General features: G+C 45.4%; 1 protein-coding gene across 2 annotated transcripts in view; it reads left to right on the forward strand.

The window, feature by feature from the left end:
* Positions 1 to 19,664, forward strand: part of efna5b (ephrin-A5b) — a 113,555-nt gene that overhangs the window by 74,993 nt on the left and 18,898 nt on the right. For both annotated transcript variants that reach the window (XM_029638372.2, XM_029638373.2), the window contains exon 2: positions 18,166 to 18,458. In XM_029638372.2, coding sequence (XP_029494232.1) covers positions 18,166 to 18,458 — 293 coding nt within the window. The remainder of the gene's footprint in view (positions 1 to 18,165; positions 18,459 to 19,664) is intronic.

Genomic DNA, 19,664 nt, shown 5'->3' on the forward strand with positions numbered 1-19,664 from the left:
TGCAATGTGTTACAGTCTAGTGTCCGTAAAGGGTTAACTAAGGTATATTACAATGTGTTACAGTCTACCACTTATAAAGGGTTAACTAAGGTATATTACAACGTGTTACAGTCTACCACTTATAAAGGGTTAACTGAGGTATATTGCAACGTGTTAGTCTACCGCCCATAAAGGGTTAACTGAGGTTCTCTTACTGCGTTTCCTCCGGTTCTCTTACAGCTTTTCCTCCGGTTCTCTTACCGTGTTTCCTCCGGTTCTCTTACGGCGTTTCCTCCGGTTCTCTTACGGCGTTTCCTCCGGTTCTCTTACGGCGTTTCCTCCGGTTCTCTTATGGCTTTTCCTCCGGTTCTCTTACCGTGTTTCCTCCGGTTCTCTTACGGCGTTTCCTCCGGTTCTCTTACGGCGTTTCCTCCGGTTCTCTTACTGCGTTTCCTCCGGTTCTCTTATGGCTTTCCCTCCGGTTCTCTTACGGCGTTTCCTCCGGTTCTCTTATGGCTTTCCCTCCGGTTCTCTTATGGCTTTCCCTCCGGTTCTCTTATGGCTTTCCCTCCGGTTCTCTTATGGTGTTTCCTCCGGTTCTCTTATGGCATTTCCTCCGGTTCTCATAAACTTGTTCTGCATTCCCATTTTTTATCCCCGCATCAAACTCCCACCCAGCAGCATCCACTAGTCACACACAGAATAATAATACACTTTCATTGACCAACAGGCTGACCAACAGGCTGACCAGGCTATCATAAGGAGCAGTGCGGCCTTACTCTACTGAGACTTAGCTTACAAATGTTTTCTCTGAGCATGCCCACATATCCTGATACCAAGGGCACTTCTTATCTTTACCTTCTTATACACCAGATGTGCTCAGGAGGGAGATGCTACAGCCATTTACGTCAGAGGCATTATGCCGTTTTATTTGTTTTTTTAAAGATACTTTTTCTGCTTTCTTGAGTGATTCGAGATGGCAGGGAGTTCAATGCTATCATGGCTCTATATACTACTGTGCGTTGCTTTGAATTCGTTTGGGGTTTCGGGACTATGGAGAGACCTTTAGTTGCATGCCTTGTGGAGTATGAATGCCTGTCAGAGCTCTATGTTAGTTGATTGAATAGACAGTTTGCCGTTTCTAACACGTTCATATTTCTAACAAAAATGAGAAGTGACGGAGACAATCTCTCCTCTGCGTTTGAGCCAGGAAAGGTCAGCATGCATTTTGTTGACACTTAGCGCTCTCAGAACATTGCAGGGAAAGATGTGTGGTTCTGTTTTGACAGAGATTTAGCTTGATTGTTTCCTCCTTTGCAGCACCAGACCACATTACCTGGCAGTAGTCAGGATATGATCAAACTAGAGCCTGTTTGGTCAGTTGTGGTGCTAGGACTGCTGAGCATCCCCTTGTCAAAGACAGACCTCTCCCCATCTCGACAACGTTGTCATCAATATGCCTTGACCATGACAATCTACGGTCTAAGGTGACACCAGGAACTTTCGTTTCCTCGACTGGTTCCATAAACAGATCCCGTTTAGTTCTAGAGCTTAAGGAACGATTTGTACCAAATACTATACTCTTGGCCTCAGATATATTCAGGATTAGTTTATTGCTGGCCACCCATTCTGAAACGAACTGGAACTCTTTTTGTTTCGAGTTCCAGCCGTTTCACGATCTGTGGCCGCTGCTGTGTATAGGGTTGAATCATCAGCGTACATAGACACACAGGCTTTGTTTAAGACTAGTGGTAAATCCCGAGTAGGAATAGAATGCCGTAATGGGGTCGGGACAGCTGCCTTGTGAAATGCCACACTTTACATGTATTACGTTAAAGAGAGGCTTCCATTGGGGGGGAGAAAAAACAAACCCATCTGTGTTCTATAAGATAGATGGCGTTTGATCCACGATATGGCAGAGGGTTTCAAGTCACAACACGCACGTTTTGACGGTCAATAACATCCAATCTAACAGTACAGCTCCCATCATCTTCTTATTATCAATTCCTTGCGGCCAATCATCAGCCATTCGTTTCGGTGCAGTGCACGTGGAATGCACCCTCTCCATAGGCATGCTGAAAGTCTGTTCATTCGCTTCAGAGAGGAATGACGTTGTATCTGGTCAAAAACAGTTATTTCCAAAACGTTTGCTAAGAGCCGGCAGTGAACTTGGTCTGCTGTAAAACCGTAAAAGGGCGTTTTACCTGAGCTCTGTTGGCGTTGCAGTTCCTCCGCCACATCACCGGCTCAGATATTCTCTATCGTCTATCGATTATCCACTCTCTTTTAGATGACCAATCTTTTCCATTCCAACCCCATGCATCCTTTAACTTAACATCCAACTTAAAATGTCTCAAATGTAGACAGACAAAAGGGAGACGACCATGTCTCTCCATGTCTACATCAGATCAAGTGTTGTTCCTTGGCGTGATCCTGGACAACACCCTGTCGTTCTCAACTAACATCAAGGCGGTGGCCCGTTCTTGTAGGTTCATGCTCTACAACATCCGCAGAGTACGACCCTGCCTCACACAGGAAGCAGCGCAGGTCCTAATCCAGGCACTTGTCATCTCCCGTCTGGATTACTGCAACTCGCTGTTGGCTGGGCTCCCTGCCTGTGCCATTAAACCCCTACAACTCATCCAGAACGCCGCAGCCCGTCTGGTGTTCAACCTTCCCAAGTTCTCTCACGTCACCCCGCTCCTCCGCTCTCTCCACTGGCTTCCAGTTGAAGCTCGCATCCGCTACAAGACCATGGTGCTTGCCTACGGAGCTGTGAGGGGAACGGCACCTCAGTACCTCCAGGCTCTGATCAGGCCCTACACCCAAACAAGGGCACTGCGTTCATCCACCTCTGGCCTGCTCGCCTCCCTACCACTGAGGAAGTACAGTTCCTGCGCAGCCCAGTCAAAACTGTTCGCTGCTCTGGCCCCCCAATGGTGGAACAAACTCCCTCACGACGCCAGGACAGCGGAGTCAATCACCACCTTCCGGAGACACCTGAAACCCCACCTCTTTCAGGAATACCTAGGATAGGATAAAGTAATCCTTCTCACCCCCCTTAAAAGATTTAGATGCACTATTGTAAAGTGGCTGTTCCACTGGATGTCTTAAGGTGAACGCACCAATTTGTAAGTCGCTCTGGATAAGAGCGTCTGCTAAATGACTTAAATGTAAATGTAAATGTTCCTCGCTTGCTGTCTAAACAACAGATGTGGACTAACAGTGAAATGTTTACTTACGGGCCCTTCCCAACAATGCAGAGAGAAGGAAAATAGAGAAATAATAGAAAAGTAAAGCACGTAATGATAGACACACAATGAGTAGCGGTACCAGTACCAGTACTGAGTCGATGTGAAGGGGTACGAGGTAATTGAGGTAGATATGTACATATAACTAGGAATAAAGTGACAGATCACCATTGTGTCGTCTGCAAACTGAATGATAGTGTTGGAGTCATGCACGGCCACACAGTCGTGGGTGAACAGGGAGTACAGTAGGGGACTAAGCATGCACCCCTGAGGGGCCCCGTGTTAAGGATTAGCGTGGCAGATGTGTTGTTGCCTACACTAACCACCTGGGGGCTTCCTGTCAGGAAGTCCAGGATACAGTTGCAGAGGGAGGTGTTCAGTCCTAGGGTCCTTAGCTTACTGATGGGCTTGGAAGGCACTATAGTGTTGAACGCTGAGCTGTAGTCAATGAACAAACATTCTCACGTAGGTGTTCCTTTTGTCCAAGTGGGAAAGGGCAGTGTGGAGTGCAATAGAGATTGCATCACCTGTGGATCTGTTGGGGGCGGCAAGCGAATTGGAGTGTGTCTGGGACGATGGTGTTGATGTGAGGCAGAACCAGCCTTTCAAAGCACTTCATGGCTACAGATGTGAGTGCTACGGGTCGGTGGTCATTTAGACAGGTTACCTTGGTGTTCTTGGGCTCAGGGACTATGGTGGTCTGCTTGAAACATGTTGGTATTACAGATTGGGTCAGGTTTGAAAATGTCAGTGAAGACACTTGCCAGCTGGTCAGCTCATGCTCTGAGTCCATATCCTGGTATTCCGTCAGGCCCTAGCTGGCCAAAGTTCAGAAGTTCAGGAGTACCCCATAGAGTAAGATGTGAACAGATTGTAATTTCTGCCCCCCCAAGACCTGACCTAGCGCCCTCCTTCCCTGTCCTTCCCCTGGTGTCTAATCTGAACCAGGCCAATTACTAGCTATGGATCCCAAGATCCAATCAGGGCTGGTTGTCATTGAGGTCATGTATTGAGGTACTGTGGAGATATTGTGGAGACTTTTGGGGGATGTTTGTTCTCATTCAATGAGGGCGGTACAAGGCTGACAGAGCTCAGAATTTTGGGTGGAAGTATAGCGAAAATCAGTGGGGTGACACACACACAAATATGCAGGCACGTATACACACACACACACACGCGCACACTTTTCGCTCATGTTCATATCTCTGCTTTTCCTTCATAATGAGGCTGTGTTTTCCCGACTCCCACTGATATGCTAGTGAGGAGCAAACAGCAATGAAGTATTATTATTCTTTGCTACAAGGCAATCTTGGGTTTTATCAACAGTAAGATAGTCTGAAATGCTTTACTACAGCATAATGTAAATTATGGTACTGCGATCTATGGAATAGTATTGTAATTCCACCCCACAGATTACGGTGCCGGACTGTATTTTTGCACCGCCAAAAACATTTTGACCAATAGTGTGTGTTATGGTATTGTTATTTCTGGTTCATTAACAGTGCCTTGTAAGAGACTATATTTGTTGTACCTGTTAGTGACAATGCCATACCAATTTAACTCCCATGTGGTTATAGTACCACATCAATTTGTATAGGGGACAGATTGGAATGGCAGCAAGTCTTGCACCTTAAACGGTTGAGCCTTTTGCCATGTCCTTTTGGTCTGTTTTGCCCTGTAGTCGCTGACAGTTTGGAAGCCTTCAGATGTACATGTGATATATAAAACACCAGATATTCATTAATATACTGTAATGTGTAAACACTTTACCTAGCAGCCAACCTGCTTATACCAATCTCTTGTAATTACAGTAAAATACTGTGAAATACAAACCCCTCCCATCAATGAATTTGATTAATTCATTTAAATTACAGTAGCATTTACAATAAAAAATAAAAGTATAACCCAGTCAATGTTACCGTATTGTGCTATGTATCATTACACAGTATTTGCTTTGATTCCGTATTTATATTCAGTAGGTGTACTGTAATGTGAAATACAGAATTGTACTTGCCACCAGCTGCCTGTAAGCTACTGTCAAATTCACAGTAACCCCTCTACAGTATTTAGAACCTACTGCTGTGGGCCTCTTACTCACCATTTAACCCCCCACACACAAGCCTGACAGGCTCTCTGCAGGAGGTTGACCTTAAAGGGTGCGGTCAACACCGCATTTAGCAAACAGTCGCACGCAGGCGTTCATACGCGCACACACACACACACACACACACACACCAAACGGAAGCTCTTACAGGAATGAGGAATTAGTCGTGAGGTGCAGGTGTCAGCCCCCCCCACTGACGATAATGCCGTTTAATTCTACAGGAGTTATGACTGTCCCCCTGACCCTGTCACCACACTCACTCACCAAAAGCAGAGAGATACACAGTGTCCTTCTGGAGTGTCAGAGGGACTGTTAAAGCTCTCCGTGCTGCTCTCCCTCTTTCTCTGTCCGACCTCTCCGTCTGTCCCACGTCACGTCCACGGGATGAGGCGGCAATCTCGATCTCCCTCTCTCTCCCTTCTCTCCGGTGGATGTTCTCTCTGTTCCACAGCTGCTTTTAGCAGACGGTGCTCTCACAATACGACCTATATGCATTTACTCATTGTGCCTCTCTGAGGAAGGTGTACACACACACACACACACACACACACACACACACTCAAATGAGACATCTTGGGAGGAGACACAGTCGTACATTACCAGACGGTGCTGTCGTGTGTGTAGGGACCAGTGATACTGTTACCAAGCACTTCCATCATCTTTAAATCACCATCTGCTTTTTACAAACACAGCTTTTGAACGCTCAACATATGCCAAGGATATTATCTCTGCCTGTAGCCGTGACTTCGTGACAAGCTGAGCTGTGGCGTAATCGTGGATCTGAAAGCGTTGTTGAATCGTCATGTGGGGTTGACAGTCTTCTAAGTGTTCATCTGTCTGTTTACAACATTGTTCCTGTTTTATCTTTAGTCCCTCAGATTGCTTACCTGCTGTTCTTCTTCCAACAGCTTCACTACACCAAACTTGTCCGTTTGGACTTAGTAGGAGCGGTTCAGTTGTGTTTGAGTGTGACCAACCTCCACACAACGTTTCGAGCGAGGCCTGTGCCATCCTAAATAGGAGTTGGATGTATAGGCCGGCCACAGCCAGAGTATGTCAGCTTTAAATCACTGATATGGCCACACCCATAAGCATATAACTGTTATTTCCCTGCAGAATAATGGCACACATTTGTTTCCCTCTGGCTCGCTCTTAGAGTGTTATACGGCTGTGGCAGCCTGTAACAGCCCCCCTCCCCCACACACACACATAAACACCTTTCACAGTTTGTGAACTGTGAAAGGGGTTACCTTTTATGAAAGTGGTGACATTATAACATCCTGACACAGCTCCATGGCAACCTGCTCTGAAGGTCAGTGTGTGTGTCTTCAGCTAGCAGTTCAACTCTGTTCTGTTGGGGTAATGATCATTGCACTGACAGGAATCACCGCTCTGCTGATATGAATTTCTCTCTCTCTCTCTCATTCTTCTCATCTCACCCCCTTTTCTCTTTTCATCCTCTCAGCCTGTCTCTCTACCTCCCACCCTCCCACTCTCTCGACATCACCTCAATCGCTCATTCTCTTTCTCTTTACTTCTCTCCCACCCCCTCCATTTTCATTGTCATCTCTCCCAGGGAAGGGGAGAGCAAGGTATTGAGAGGGGAGGGAGGGCATGAGAGAGAGCAAATGTAGAGGGACAGAGAGGTGAGTTAGTTGAGAAAGAGAGAAGGAGAGGGCGAAGGAGTGAGGTACAGAGTGGCGCTTGTGTGGTGTTCACTGTGCACAGGTGGGCGACAGGTGTAATTACCTGCAAAGTGGAGACAGGTGGGACAGACAGAGAGAAGGGGGAGAAGAAATAGAAGGATAGGAGGAGGAAGGGAGGGTTGGCCACAGATGTCCCTGTGTGTGAATTGGACTCTCAGAGCAGGTGGGCTACAGGTGTGGCTGAAAGAAATAAAGACAAAAGAGAGAGAGAGAGAGGGGGAGGACGGACGGAGGAGGAACTGATGACATGACATTTTTACACCAGGTGTCAGCAACCAGACCGGATATAATGAACGAGAGTGGTCCTCGTTATATAAAGTCAAATACATACTTGTCTCTCGCATCTGTTTTGAAATGCTTTTTCAAGTGAAGATATTCCAACGTTTGAATTTAGGAGATTGCTTTACTTCTGACCTTGTTCTGATGAGGTTACGCAACAGAAACACAGGAAACTGCACTAGAAGGGAACACGGAGTGATTTGCTACTTCCCCGTGTTTAGACCGTAATGTACAGTACCTGGAACAGTTTGTCCTTATCGCCACTCATCTACAGCTCTAAACACATCTATTTCAGAGCAATGTTTGGACCAGTTGTGTAAACTAAGTAAACTAACTGACGTTGATATGTGTTTTATACTTGATTATGCCTTGAATTGGTCGTTCCCAACAGGAGTTTACAATGACATACACTCAACACACACACACACACACACACACACAGATTGTTTTATAACGATAAACGCTGTGGCAAAAAAAAATCTCTGCTCTAGTTTGTTGTACTCAAAGTTGAGGTCATAGGGAGGGCGAGGGGTATGGATAGAGGCACGGGGAGAGAGAGAGAAGGACGGAGAGATAGAGAGAGCCTTCAGTGACTTTGTCTCCTGCTTTATAATCTGATGGAGGCTCTGTGAGAGCATTGTCGATTAAGGTATTAGGACTTCTATTCCATATCGATTTGCCCACACACACACGCACACCCATGCACTTGCAAACATGTCAAAGCATATTTACAATTGGATCAGGTCAATAGGAAGCATGGGAAGCTTGGATGGCAGGATGTTGGGGGGTGACATTTTTCTACCACTTCCTTGGTGACGGGCCAGGAGATAAAGAGGGCCTTTCAAACACACACACACCAGTGTTTTACTGTAACTGAGCTAACTCTAAGCTTTATATAGGAAAATATCTCTTAAAAAAACTTCTCCACGTCATCCATATCTACATACCCTGCCAGCCTATACCCTCTGTGCAATTGACAGCTGCCAAGTCCCAGACAACCCCCCAGAATGAAGGAGAGAGAGGGATGAAATAATCCGTCATCAAATATTATTTTCTTCCTCTGAAGAAAGCTGCTAACTTGCTGCGATCCAGGAGTCCCCTCTATGAAAAACACATGTCCACACTATGCATACCTGTGTGTGTGTGTGTGTGTGTGTGTGTGTGTGTGTGTGTGTGTGTGTGTGTGTGTGTAAAACAACCCCAGCTCAGGTAATATGGTAACTCTATATGTCTGATTTCCCCTCTCTCCCTGTCAATCAATAGGCCAGTTAGACAGCAGGGAATGTAGCTGTCAATCACATCATAAATGGACCTGTCACATGCTCCAGTGACATCACACTGAGTCAGAGCAGCACTGTCAGTCAGAGCAGCGCTGGGGGAAAGTTTCCAAAGCAGTGTGGGAATGTTTGGCGGACTCTGCTTTGCTTTTGACTCGTGTCGTACACTTGTTCGCATCCAAATCCATGTGGGGCTTCATGGCTAATGCTATCAATTCTGCTAATGCATTTGATAATGAAACAGCTTAACTGACTGACTGTCTTTCCTCTTTTCACACTTGCCCCCCCCCTTTCATTCTCTAGTTCCGACTCCAATCCACTTTTCCAACCGAAAGCACACGTGTAATTAGCCAACTGCACTAACTGGAGTTGCCTAGTTATGTGTGCTGTGGGCTGGGTCAGAGCTGCTCTAACTGGTGTTTTAAAAAATACATTATTTAACCTTTATTTAACCAGGTAGGCTAGTTGAGAACACCTTCTCCTTTGCAACTGCGACCTGGCCAAGATAAAGCAAAGCAGTTCGACACATACAACAACACAGAGTTAAACATGGAATAAACAAACATACAATCAATAATACAGTAGAAAAATCTATGTACATCATGTGCAAATGAGGTAGGATAAACGAGGTAAGGCAATAAATAGGCTATGGTGGCAAATTAATTACAATATAGCAATTAAACACTGGAATGGTAGGATGTGCAGAAGATGAATGTGCAAGTTGAGATGCTCCTTTGCACCGCAGTAAGATAAATTCATTAATAAATACATTATGGGGATGAGGTAGATTGGATGGGCTATTTACAGATGAGCTATGTACAGGTGCAGTGATCTGTGAGCTGCTCTGACAGCTGGTGCTTAAAACTACTGAGGGAGGTAAGAGTCTCCAGCTTCAGAGATTTTTGCAGTTCGTTCCAGTCATTGGCAGCAGAGAACTGGAAGCAGAGGTGGCCGAAGGTAGAATTTGCTTTGGGGTTGACCAGTGAGATATACCTGCTGGAGCGCATGCTACGGGTGGGTGCAGCTAGGGTGACAAGTGAGCTGAGATAAGGCGGGGCTTTATCTAGCAGAGACTTGTAGATGACCTGGAGCCAGTGGGTTTAGCAACGAGTATGAAGCGAGGGCCAGCCAACAACAGCATACAGGTCGCAGTTGTGGGTAGTATATGGGGCTTTGGTGACAAAACAGATGGCACTGTGATAGACTGCATCCAATTTGTTGAGATTTTACAGTCTATCCAGACACCTAGGTATTTGTAGTTGTTCACATATTCTAAGTCAGAACCGTCCAGAGTAGTGATGCTGGACGGGCAGGTGTTGCCTAGTTATGTGGGCTGTGGGCTGGGTCGGAGCTGCTCTAACTGGTGTTGCCTAGTTATGTGGGCTGTGGGCTGGGTCAGAGCCGCTCTAACTGGTGTTGCCTAGTTATGTGGGCTGTGGGCTGGGTCAGAGCCGCTCTAACTGGTGTTGCCTAGTTATGTGGGCTGTGGGCTGGGTCAGAGCCGCTCTAACTGGTGTTGCCTAGTTATGTGGGCTGGGTCAGAGCTGCTCTAACTGGTGTTGCCTAGTTATGTGGGCTGTGTGCTGGGTCAGAGCTGCTCTAACTGGTGTTGCCTAGTTATGTGTGCTGGGTCAGAGCTGCTCTAACTGGTTTTGCCTAGTTATGTGTGCTGGGTCAGAGCTGCTCTAACTGGTGTTGCCTAGTTATGTGTGCTGGGTCAGAGCTGCTCTAACTGGTTTTGCCTAGTTATGTGTGCTGGGTCAGAGCTGCTCTAACTGGTGTTGCCTAGTTATGTGTGCTTTGGGCCGGGTCGGAGCTGCTCTAACTGGTGTTGCCTAGTTATGTGTGCTTTGGACCGGGTCAGAGCTGCTCTAACTGGTGTTGCCTAGTTATGTGTGCTGGGTCAGAGCTGCTCTAACTGGTGTTGCCTAGTTATGTGGGCTGTGGGCTGGGTCAGAGCTGCTCTAACCGGTGTTGCCTAGTTATGTGGGCTGTGGGCTGGGTCAGAGCTGCTCTAACTGGTTTTGCCTAGTTATGTGTGCTGGGTCAGAGCTGCTCTAACTGGTGTTGCCTAGTTATGTGTGCTTTGGGCCGGGTCGGAGCTGCTCTAACTGGTGTTGCCTAGTTATGTGTGCTTTGGGCTGGGTCAGAGCTGCTCCCGGCTAAACACATTCACTGTGGATTCAAGTCAACAAGTATAACACATGTGCATACACAAAAACACACAGGTACGAATGTACACACACTTACAAGGCAAACTAGTCCTAGTTAATGGTGTGTATAAAGTCTCCTCTACAATTCATCAGTAAACTATAGCAGCAGAATCCATCTTGGCTAAGATTTAGGATCCCAGCAGAGAGCGAAATGAGAAAATAGAGTGTAAGGAAGCTAGCAGCGCACTTCCTTTGCACACACACACACACACACACACACACACACACACACACACACACACACACACACAACCTGGCCTGAAACAAATGCACCTGTCAGCTCTGTGTACCTGCCAGCGGCTGGAGCACTCATCTGGGGCTATGAGCGTGTGTGTGTGTGTGTATATATTATATTGTGTGTGTACCTTTACCAGGCCTCCAGTGTCACGAGCTCTGCTGGTTGGCTACTGTGCAGCAACCTAGCGTTTGCCCCAGAAAGCCTATGTAAATTACGATCGCCAGAATGGTCCCCCCAAAATATGTGATGCCCGTTTTGGCCTCTAAAATGTGTTTATTATGATCAAGTTCGATCCCTACAGCAAATTATTTTAAAGTTTAAGATATTTAATGAAATAGTGATGCATTCTGACTGCTACATTTGTCGTAACACAGGACCAGGTACTGACACAAACCAATCACGGGCCTGCAGGCTACGAGGAGGCTCCAGGTTGACTCTCTCTGGCAGGATGAAAATGACTACATCGACCATGGTCCTTCAACTAGCTCTCAAGGTCTCGCGTTTAGAATTAGACGTTCATCCATGTTTCTCAAAACGTCAAATTTCAAAGGGGTTCCAAACGTTATGTTAAGGTTAAGTTTAGGCATTAACTCTGAAATCTTAAAGTTAGGCATGAACTCTGACCTAGTTAAGGTTTGGAATAGGTTTAAAAGACAAATCTCAATAACAACGTACTATCGCTGGATTCGAACATGCCCCCTTTGGCAGCAGAGGCAGATGTTTGCGTATTTAAAGGTAACGGCTCACCATTGCCCCTAGTGGCCATTTTCCGTGTCATCTCTCGATGTCCTCAGAAATGTATGGACGTCAAATGCTGACTTGTATCACGGATGGCCTGGCTGGATCCTTTGCTAGTTACGGCCACTTTCACCAGGATTCTTAGCGACTCTTGGTTCCATTCAGCCCCATTCAGAAAAGTGGCGCACTTCAAATATTTCCGGCTTCATGCGCCATCGGGAGTTTTCCATAGGAATTTGTGGATGACGTCAGCACTATCACCATCTACTGACTTTACAGTCTACAACCTTGTAGACAACTGTAAAACGGTGTTTATGTTTGTGTGTACACTACCGTTCAAAAGTTTGGGGTCACTTAGAAATGTCCTTGTTTTGGAAAGAAAAGAAAACATTTTGTCTATTAAAATAACATCAAATTGATCAGAAATACAGTGTAGACATTGTTAATGTTGTAAATGACTATTGTAGCTGGAAATGACTGATTTTTTTAATGGAATATCTACATAGGTGTACAGAGGCCCATTATCAGCAACCATCACTCCTGTGTTCCAATGGCACATTGTGTTAGCTAATCCAAGTGTATCATTTTAAAAGGCTAATTCATCATTAGAAAAGCCTTTTGCAATTTTGTTCTTCTGATTAAAGAAGCAATAAAACTGGCCTTCTTTAGACTAGTTGAGTATCTGGAGCATCAGCATTTGTGGGTTCGATTACAGGCTCAAAATGGCCAGAATCAAATAACTTTCTTCTGAAACTTGTCAGTCTATTCTTGTTCTGAGAAATGAAGGCTATTCCATGCGAGAAATTGCCAGGAAACTGAAGATCTCGTACAGCGCTGTGTACTACTCCCTTCACAGAACAGCGTAAACTGTCTCTAACCAGAATAGAAAGAGGAGTGGGAGGCCACGGTGCACAACTGAGCAAGAGGACAAGTACTTTAGAGTGTCTAGTTTGAGAAAGAGACGCCTCACAAGTCCTCAACTGGCAGCTTCATTAAATAGTACCCGCAACGTCAACAGTGAAGAGGCGACTCCGGGATACTGGCCTTCTAGGCAGAGTTGCAAAGAAAAAGCCATCTCAGACTGGCCAATAAAAATAAAAGATTAAAGATGGGCAAAAGAACACAGACACTGTACAGAGGAAGACTGGAAAAATGTGTTATGGACAGATTAATGTAAATTTGAAGTGTTTGGATCACAAAGAAGAACATTCGTAAGACACAGAAACAATGAAAAGATGCTGGAGGAGTGCTTGACACCATCAGTAAAGCATGGTGTTGGCAATGTGATATTCTGTGGGTGCTTTGGTGGTGGTCAAGTGGGAGATTTGTACAGGGTAAAAGGGATCTTGAAGAAGGAAGGCTATCACTCCATTTTGCAACACCATACCCTGTGGACGGTGCTTAATTGGATTCAATGTCCTCCTACAACAGGACAATGACCCAAAGCACAGCTTCAAACTATGCAATAACTATTTAGGGAAGAAGCAGTCAGCTGGTATTCTGTTTATAATGGAGTGGCCAGCACTCCAGCAGCTTGACCGTATGGTACGTAAGAAGTGCCTATCAAGCCAATCCAACTCGTGGGAGGTGCTTCAGGAAGCATGGGGTGAAAGCAAAGTTTGAAGGACACAATAATTATTTAAATTAAACATCATTATTTATAACCTTGTCAACGTCTTGACTATATTTCCTATTCATTTTGCAACTAATTTCATATATCTTTTCATGGAAAACAAGGACATTTCTAAGTGACCAAAAAACTTTTGAATGGTAGTGTATGTCTGAGTGGCTTTTCAGGCTTTGCTCAGTATTAAATTGCCTTGTCATACATACAGTAATATGCCGTAGGGGAAATTCTATGCTTTAATAAATGCATCATTTTGAAGATGTAAAGTGTGGGAAGACTGTGTGTCTGTGCGGTAGGTTTGCTATAGATTTTTAAAAATCCTTTACATGAGAACGATACAGCCTTTACCAGCCACACCATTCTGCCTTGGTAATTGGTTTCCCTCCTCTTCCCGCCTTCCTTTACCAGTCTGTCTTTCTTTTCCCTCTGCTCTCACCCCTTGCTATCCCCCTATCCTTCTCTCGTTCTTACACCATTGTTTTTTTAATCAATCCTATAACAGCAGATGAGCTTCTGCCGGTCTGGGCAGGTGGAGAGGGAGGGAGGGAGGGATCAATAGCGATGTAGATAGGGTGGGACGGAGAGAGGGGGGGCATGGGGCTGGTGGGAGAGGAAGATGTAATGAAAAGCTATTTTCCCTTTTCCTCTCTCTCTTTCCTCTCCTCTCTTCTCTCTCCTCTCTCTCTGTCTCTTTTGTCTCCTCGCTCTCTTCCTCTCTCTCTTCTCTCTCTCTTTCTCTCTCTCTCTCTCTGACTCTTTTGTCTCCTCGCTCTCTTCTCTCTCTCTCTTCTCTCTCTCTTTCTCTCTCTCTCTCGCTGTCTCTTTTCTCTCCTACGTCTGTCCGTTCCACTGTATGATTTCTCTTTCTATACAAGATCTTCCTTTCGTCGTAAAAGTGTTTGGAATGACACTCTCTCTTTCTCTTCTTCCCTCTGCACCCTTTGTTTCTCTCCCTCCTTCCTCTTCTCGGTCTGTCGTCCTTGCTCTGTCTCTCCGGCGGCTGCGCTGAGCTCTTGAGCAGAGGCTGATGGGAGCTCATTGGGTGCGGTGTGTGTGAGCGGTGTCACTGGACTGTGTAATTGAAATGGAAATAAGCCAATCAGGGACTGGTGTGGTACGGTACCTTACTCTGCATGCACTCCACTGTTCCAACTCTCCTGACTCTGAGTGTGTTTGTAGGAAGGAGCAAGGATAGTTTTCGGCCCTGCCGAGGGGATGTGTTTGAGCGGTGTAATCAGCTGGTAACAAAAGGTTTAAACACCTAACACACACACACACACACACACACACACACACACACACACACACACACACACACACACACACACACACACACACACACACACACACACACACACACACACACAGGGTGCTTACGAGACCATTTCTACCCCAGGACTGTGTTGTGACCTGGAGCTCTCTGGCAACAGCTGTAGCATAACAAAGACGTGCAATTATGATGGTTTGACAATTAGCCTGCCATCCACTGGCGGTTTTTAATTACCCTGCTAAATTACCAGGGCATCAAGGACTCTACTCACCAGACTGGAAAAGTGTTCTACCCGTCGTTAGAGGTGGAGGATGTCAGAGGGGAAGTGTGTGCCCGGGATGGCCCGGAGTAAGAGAGTATTAGGGGCAGTTACAAGGTGTGTGTCGGGGGTTAAGGGCTCTCAACTCAAACACTCGACAGGGGAATGTGAGAAGATTTTCAAGTTATATGTACACACACACACACACACACACACGGGGAGTGCCTCCTTAGCCCTTTGATAGAGCTGTAATTTACTTTGTGTTATGTTTGCGTGTAGCAGTGGTATGTAGCTTCATCCACTCATCACCAGCCTCTCCATCGACCTCCACTGCACTCCAGCAGTAATCTATCGCCTTAGACCTTTTCAACTGACACATCAGTTGTATTTAGCTTTTTACGATGACTACGATACCTACTTTTCTGCTTGATTTATTTATGTGGTACTTTCACCTTGTATGTGAGAGGCTGTGTTTTGAAGACCGTTCTGTGTTGAATAACTCATTCCTTTTCCCGGTGAATTACAGCATTGTTTATAAAACCCCACAGTCAATCGCGTATTGATAAACACGAAGACATTAGGACCTTGAAAAAACATGAACAATATTTTTTTATTCTACTTTTAATTAACCTGACGTTTAGAGGAGACGTTTGACACAGAGGTAAAACAATCTGTCTCTAAGATGTTGAACTAGTTGGTTGTGTGTATAGAGTGACTGAGGAAACTAGCTTTCACTCACTCACTCACTCACTCACTCACTCACTCACTCACTCACTCACTCACTCACTCACTCACTCACTCACTCACTCACTCACTCACTCACTCACTCACTCACTCACTCACTCACACTCACTCACTCACTCTGTTGTATCTGCTACTATTGGCCCCCCTCTCTTCTGTCCCAGTGCCAGACCACCTTTTGAACTGATAGCAGGGAGGTGTGTGTGTCCTGCTCAGTCACCCAAACATCCTCTGGTTCATTTGCAGTCCAGACCATTGTCTCTACAGCAGAACCAAGGAAAGGGGGGAGACAGTTGATCCATCTCACACACACACACACACAGCAGTTTGGTGGAGTGCATGGAAACCATGGTGCGTGTACACACAAACAAGCACATGTACACACACAGCAGAGGCTGAGCAGTCGAAGCGTGTGTTGTGATGATTAAATCGGTGACATTTAAACCAGAGGAGATGCCTTGCTCTACCTGTGGGTTTCAGTGACATGTTTTAAATGAGATGTTACACCTGAGATGCTGCCTGCCCTAAAGGTAAACAGTCTTACTCAGCTATTTATTCTAATGAGTAAATACAGGAAAACCCCATTAGACGCTAGCATAAACATCACACAAACGTACATACTGTACACACGTTACATACCCCGCGCTCACATACACACACGGGTGCACACACACCAAACAGATGGTGTCAGTCAGAGTCCCCAAGCTAGCCCAATCTCCACTAGTAACATTGTGTTAGTGAAGGCTTCCATATAGAATGTGATACTCCACAAAGCGAGAAGGACTATCAAAGGCTATTCTCCTCCTCTCCCTCCCCTAATGACTGGGGAGTAGTGAAGCAGCTGTGTGTGTGTGTGTGTGTGTGTATGTGTGTGTGTGTGTGTGTGTGTGTGCGCGTGAGCGTGTGTGTGTGTCGTCCTCATCAGTGTGATTATTAATGCAGCCCAGACCACCTTTATCATCATAACATCATCAGCAGTCTGCTTACTTTGGCCGACTCTCTACTCTGTCAGAGGGAGAGAGTTTGGGGAGAGGGAGAGATGAGAGGGGCAGAGGATAAAGCCTAGAAGAGAGGGAGCGCAGAGCGTTCTAAGTGATGTCTACGTCCCGTGAACAAGGATGAGAGGGTTTTCAATTAAAAGCTCTTGTCAGGTCTCTCCTCTTGCCAGACAAAGACTGATTCCCAATTAAAAATCCAGACGTATCAAAGGCGAGGAGGAGAATGAAATTATGTTTTCAGGGGTTAAGTTGGGTTCGGTGCCCTGAGGTTAGAGTCCGCTTGCCCCATACCCACCCCAGAACTAAACACACCCACACAAATTGCTTTCCTTGTAGGATGTTAAGGCTAGATTCAATGGAACCCCAGGACAGTGGTTTGTGGACAAATCAATAAGGAATCCAGAACTTAGCGTGTGTGTATGTGTGTGTGTGTGTGTGTGTGTGTATCAGATGAGGGCATTAGAACCTCATGGCCTTCTGTAGTCTGTTGTGGATCAGTGGAGTTATAAACATGCCTCTCTGCACAGCCTTCTGGGGGGGAAAAAAACACACGCTGTATTTTGGTATCGTTTGACATTTCCTGCTTCAACTCTCTCACAACTCCCCTAAATAAATTCTCTCTGGAACCTTCGGTCTGAGTTTTTCCTTCACTCTGTTTTCAAAAATATATTTTTTGTCTTCTTTTTTTTTTTACCGGTGGAACTTTCTGGCATCCGAAAGAGAGAGTTGTTGTCCAAGTAGGATTTTTCAGTGTGCGAATCACTACGCCGGGGAGAAGTGGTAAATATGTGTTGCTCAGATGGATTCAAAGACAAACCTCCTCGTTCACTGAAGCCACGTGACAGATATATCTAAAGAATGTTGAGATCCAGCCAGTGCTCATAAAACATGTCACATCTAAACAAATTCATCAACACAAAACATAGAGAAAATGTTAACAGGACTGTCATGTTTATGTTTTTGTGTGTGTGTGTGTGTGTGTGTGTGTCCGTGTGTTTTACAATGGAGGATGTTCTAGTACTCTCCGGTGATCTTGTTGATATGGACTGAAGTGGAATGGGAGTGGGAGTGAGCTCACCTAGTCACATTGACTTCTGTGACCAGCACACTGTGTACTGCAGAAACGTGTTTAGGACCGTGAATGTTAACTCTACTTTTAAAGAACCACAATCAATCTCTATTACTGTCTCGAGCAAAGTCACTTCCTTGTTTAAAAAAAAAAAACATGTTCTTATTATGTAATGTACTTTGTGTTTGTGATTGACCGTGTGTAAAGGCAGCCAAATATACATTCTCATTTGGACCCTAAATGGACAGGTTCTTTGAACTTCTGGAACTTTTTGAGGCACTTTTTGAGGCACGAATTCATTCCGTTCGTTCAAATGAAACAATGGCTGATTTTATCTTCCATTCTACCTGTGGTTGAAGCCCTTCGCTAGTCTTCCAAACACTAACGTTCTCTTCCTTGGTTTCTGTCCCAATCAGGTTCCACCGTGGAGACTACCACATTGACGTGTGTATAAACGACTACCTGGACGTGTTCTGTCCCCACTATGAAGACACGGTGCCGGAGGAGCGGACGGAGCGCTACGTCCTCTACATGGTTAACTACGACGGCTACAGTACGTGTGACCACACCGCCAAGGGCTTCAAACGCTGGGAGTGTAACAGGCCTCACTCCCCCAATGGGCCGCTCAAGTTCTCCGAGAAGTTCCAGCTCTTCACCCCCTTCTCTCTGGGCTTCGAGTTCAGACCAGGCAGAGAGTACTACTACATCTGTGAGTACTAACGTATATCACCATATACATATGTAGGATCTTCATTTTAGGCATTTTGCTCCATCAGGAATAGAATCCTGCAGCAACAGGAAATGTGAATTGTTTGAATTGTAATGAATGTTTTTTTTTTTTTTAAGGGGTTGATGCATTTTTCGTTAGGGCAAATCCAGTCTGACATTTTTAAGTGGAAATTACTCACTTTTGAAGCTTTCTTTACACCTCGAATACACTACAAGTTTTGCATTTCCTGCCGTGCAGGAAAATTCTCAGCAACAGAAGAGGGATCAAATTACGATCCTGCATCTGTGTGTGAGAGTACTAGAGAGTAATGTCACGTGTTACATGTTACAGTTGAAGTAAGACTGATGTCGGAGGGGAGGGCGGATGCAGCCCTTAACGTGTTTCAGAATTTTATTAAGCCGTCTCAGAAGAACAACCATTTCACATCCAAGTTTATATTAGAAGAATATGATACTTCAAATTGGGTCTGGTTGTTAGGAAGTCTTGGCAAAGCTGTCATAAAAAAATCAACACATTACTCTCTAGAACTCTTTACTGGACTGATCCACTTCACTATGGGCCTTTGTAGAATATATCGTCTATCTCAGCTCATTTTCTGCCTGTTACACAGAACACAGAGCCCTAACCCCATATTACAGGAACTGTGGTGTGTGTTTGATAGAAAACAGCCTCTAACAGCCTTGACTCCTCACCCCGTGTTTTTACAACCTTGCGATTAGAGGAGACACTTGTAGACTCACATTTCACTGCAGCTTTTCATTTAGAACACATTGCTCCTAGAATGTTCTTCCCTAAAAAAAAAAGAAAAGGGAATGGAATCCTCTGGGATACTGATTAAGACAAATTTGAACATTAGAAGTGTTCCCTGCTGAATAGTATCCCATGCTTTGTAAAGAATGGCAGTGAGGGGTTACTCTTCATATTACGATGTGAGGTTAAACAGCCCAGAGGTGCTGGGGTTTCATGTGTCATGGCTGTGGAGAGGAGTGTGTGTGTGTGTGTGTGTGTGTGTGTGTGTGTGTGTGTGTGTGTGTCTGTGTGTGTGTGTGTGTGTGTGTGTGTGTGTGTGTGTGTGTGTGTGTGTGAGTTCGTCTGAGGCTGCAACCCCAGGGAAATCAGTTTTTTTAGCAAAGCTGGGTGATGGAGTTGGGTTGAAAGTATCACTTTGCTGCTGCTGAAATATGC

This window comes from Oncorhynchus nerka, linkage group LG27 (genome assembly GCF_034236695.1).
Source record: "Oncorhynchus nerka isolate Pitt River linkage group LG27, Oner_Uvic_2.0, whole genome shotgun sequence".
Taxonomy (NCBI): domain Eukaryota; kingdom Metazoa; phylum Chordata; class Actinopteri; order Salmoniformes; family Salmonidae; genus Oncorhynchus; species Oncorhynchus nerka.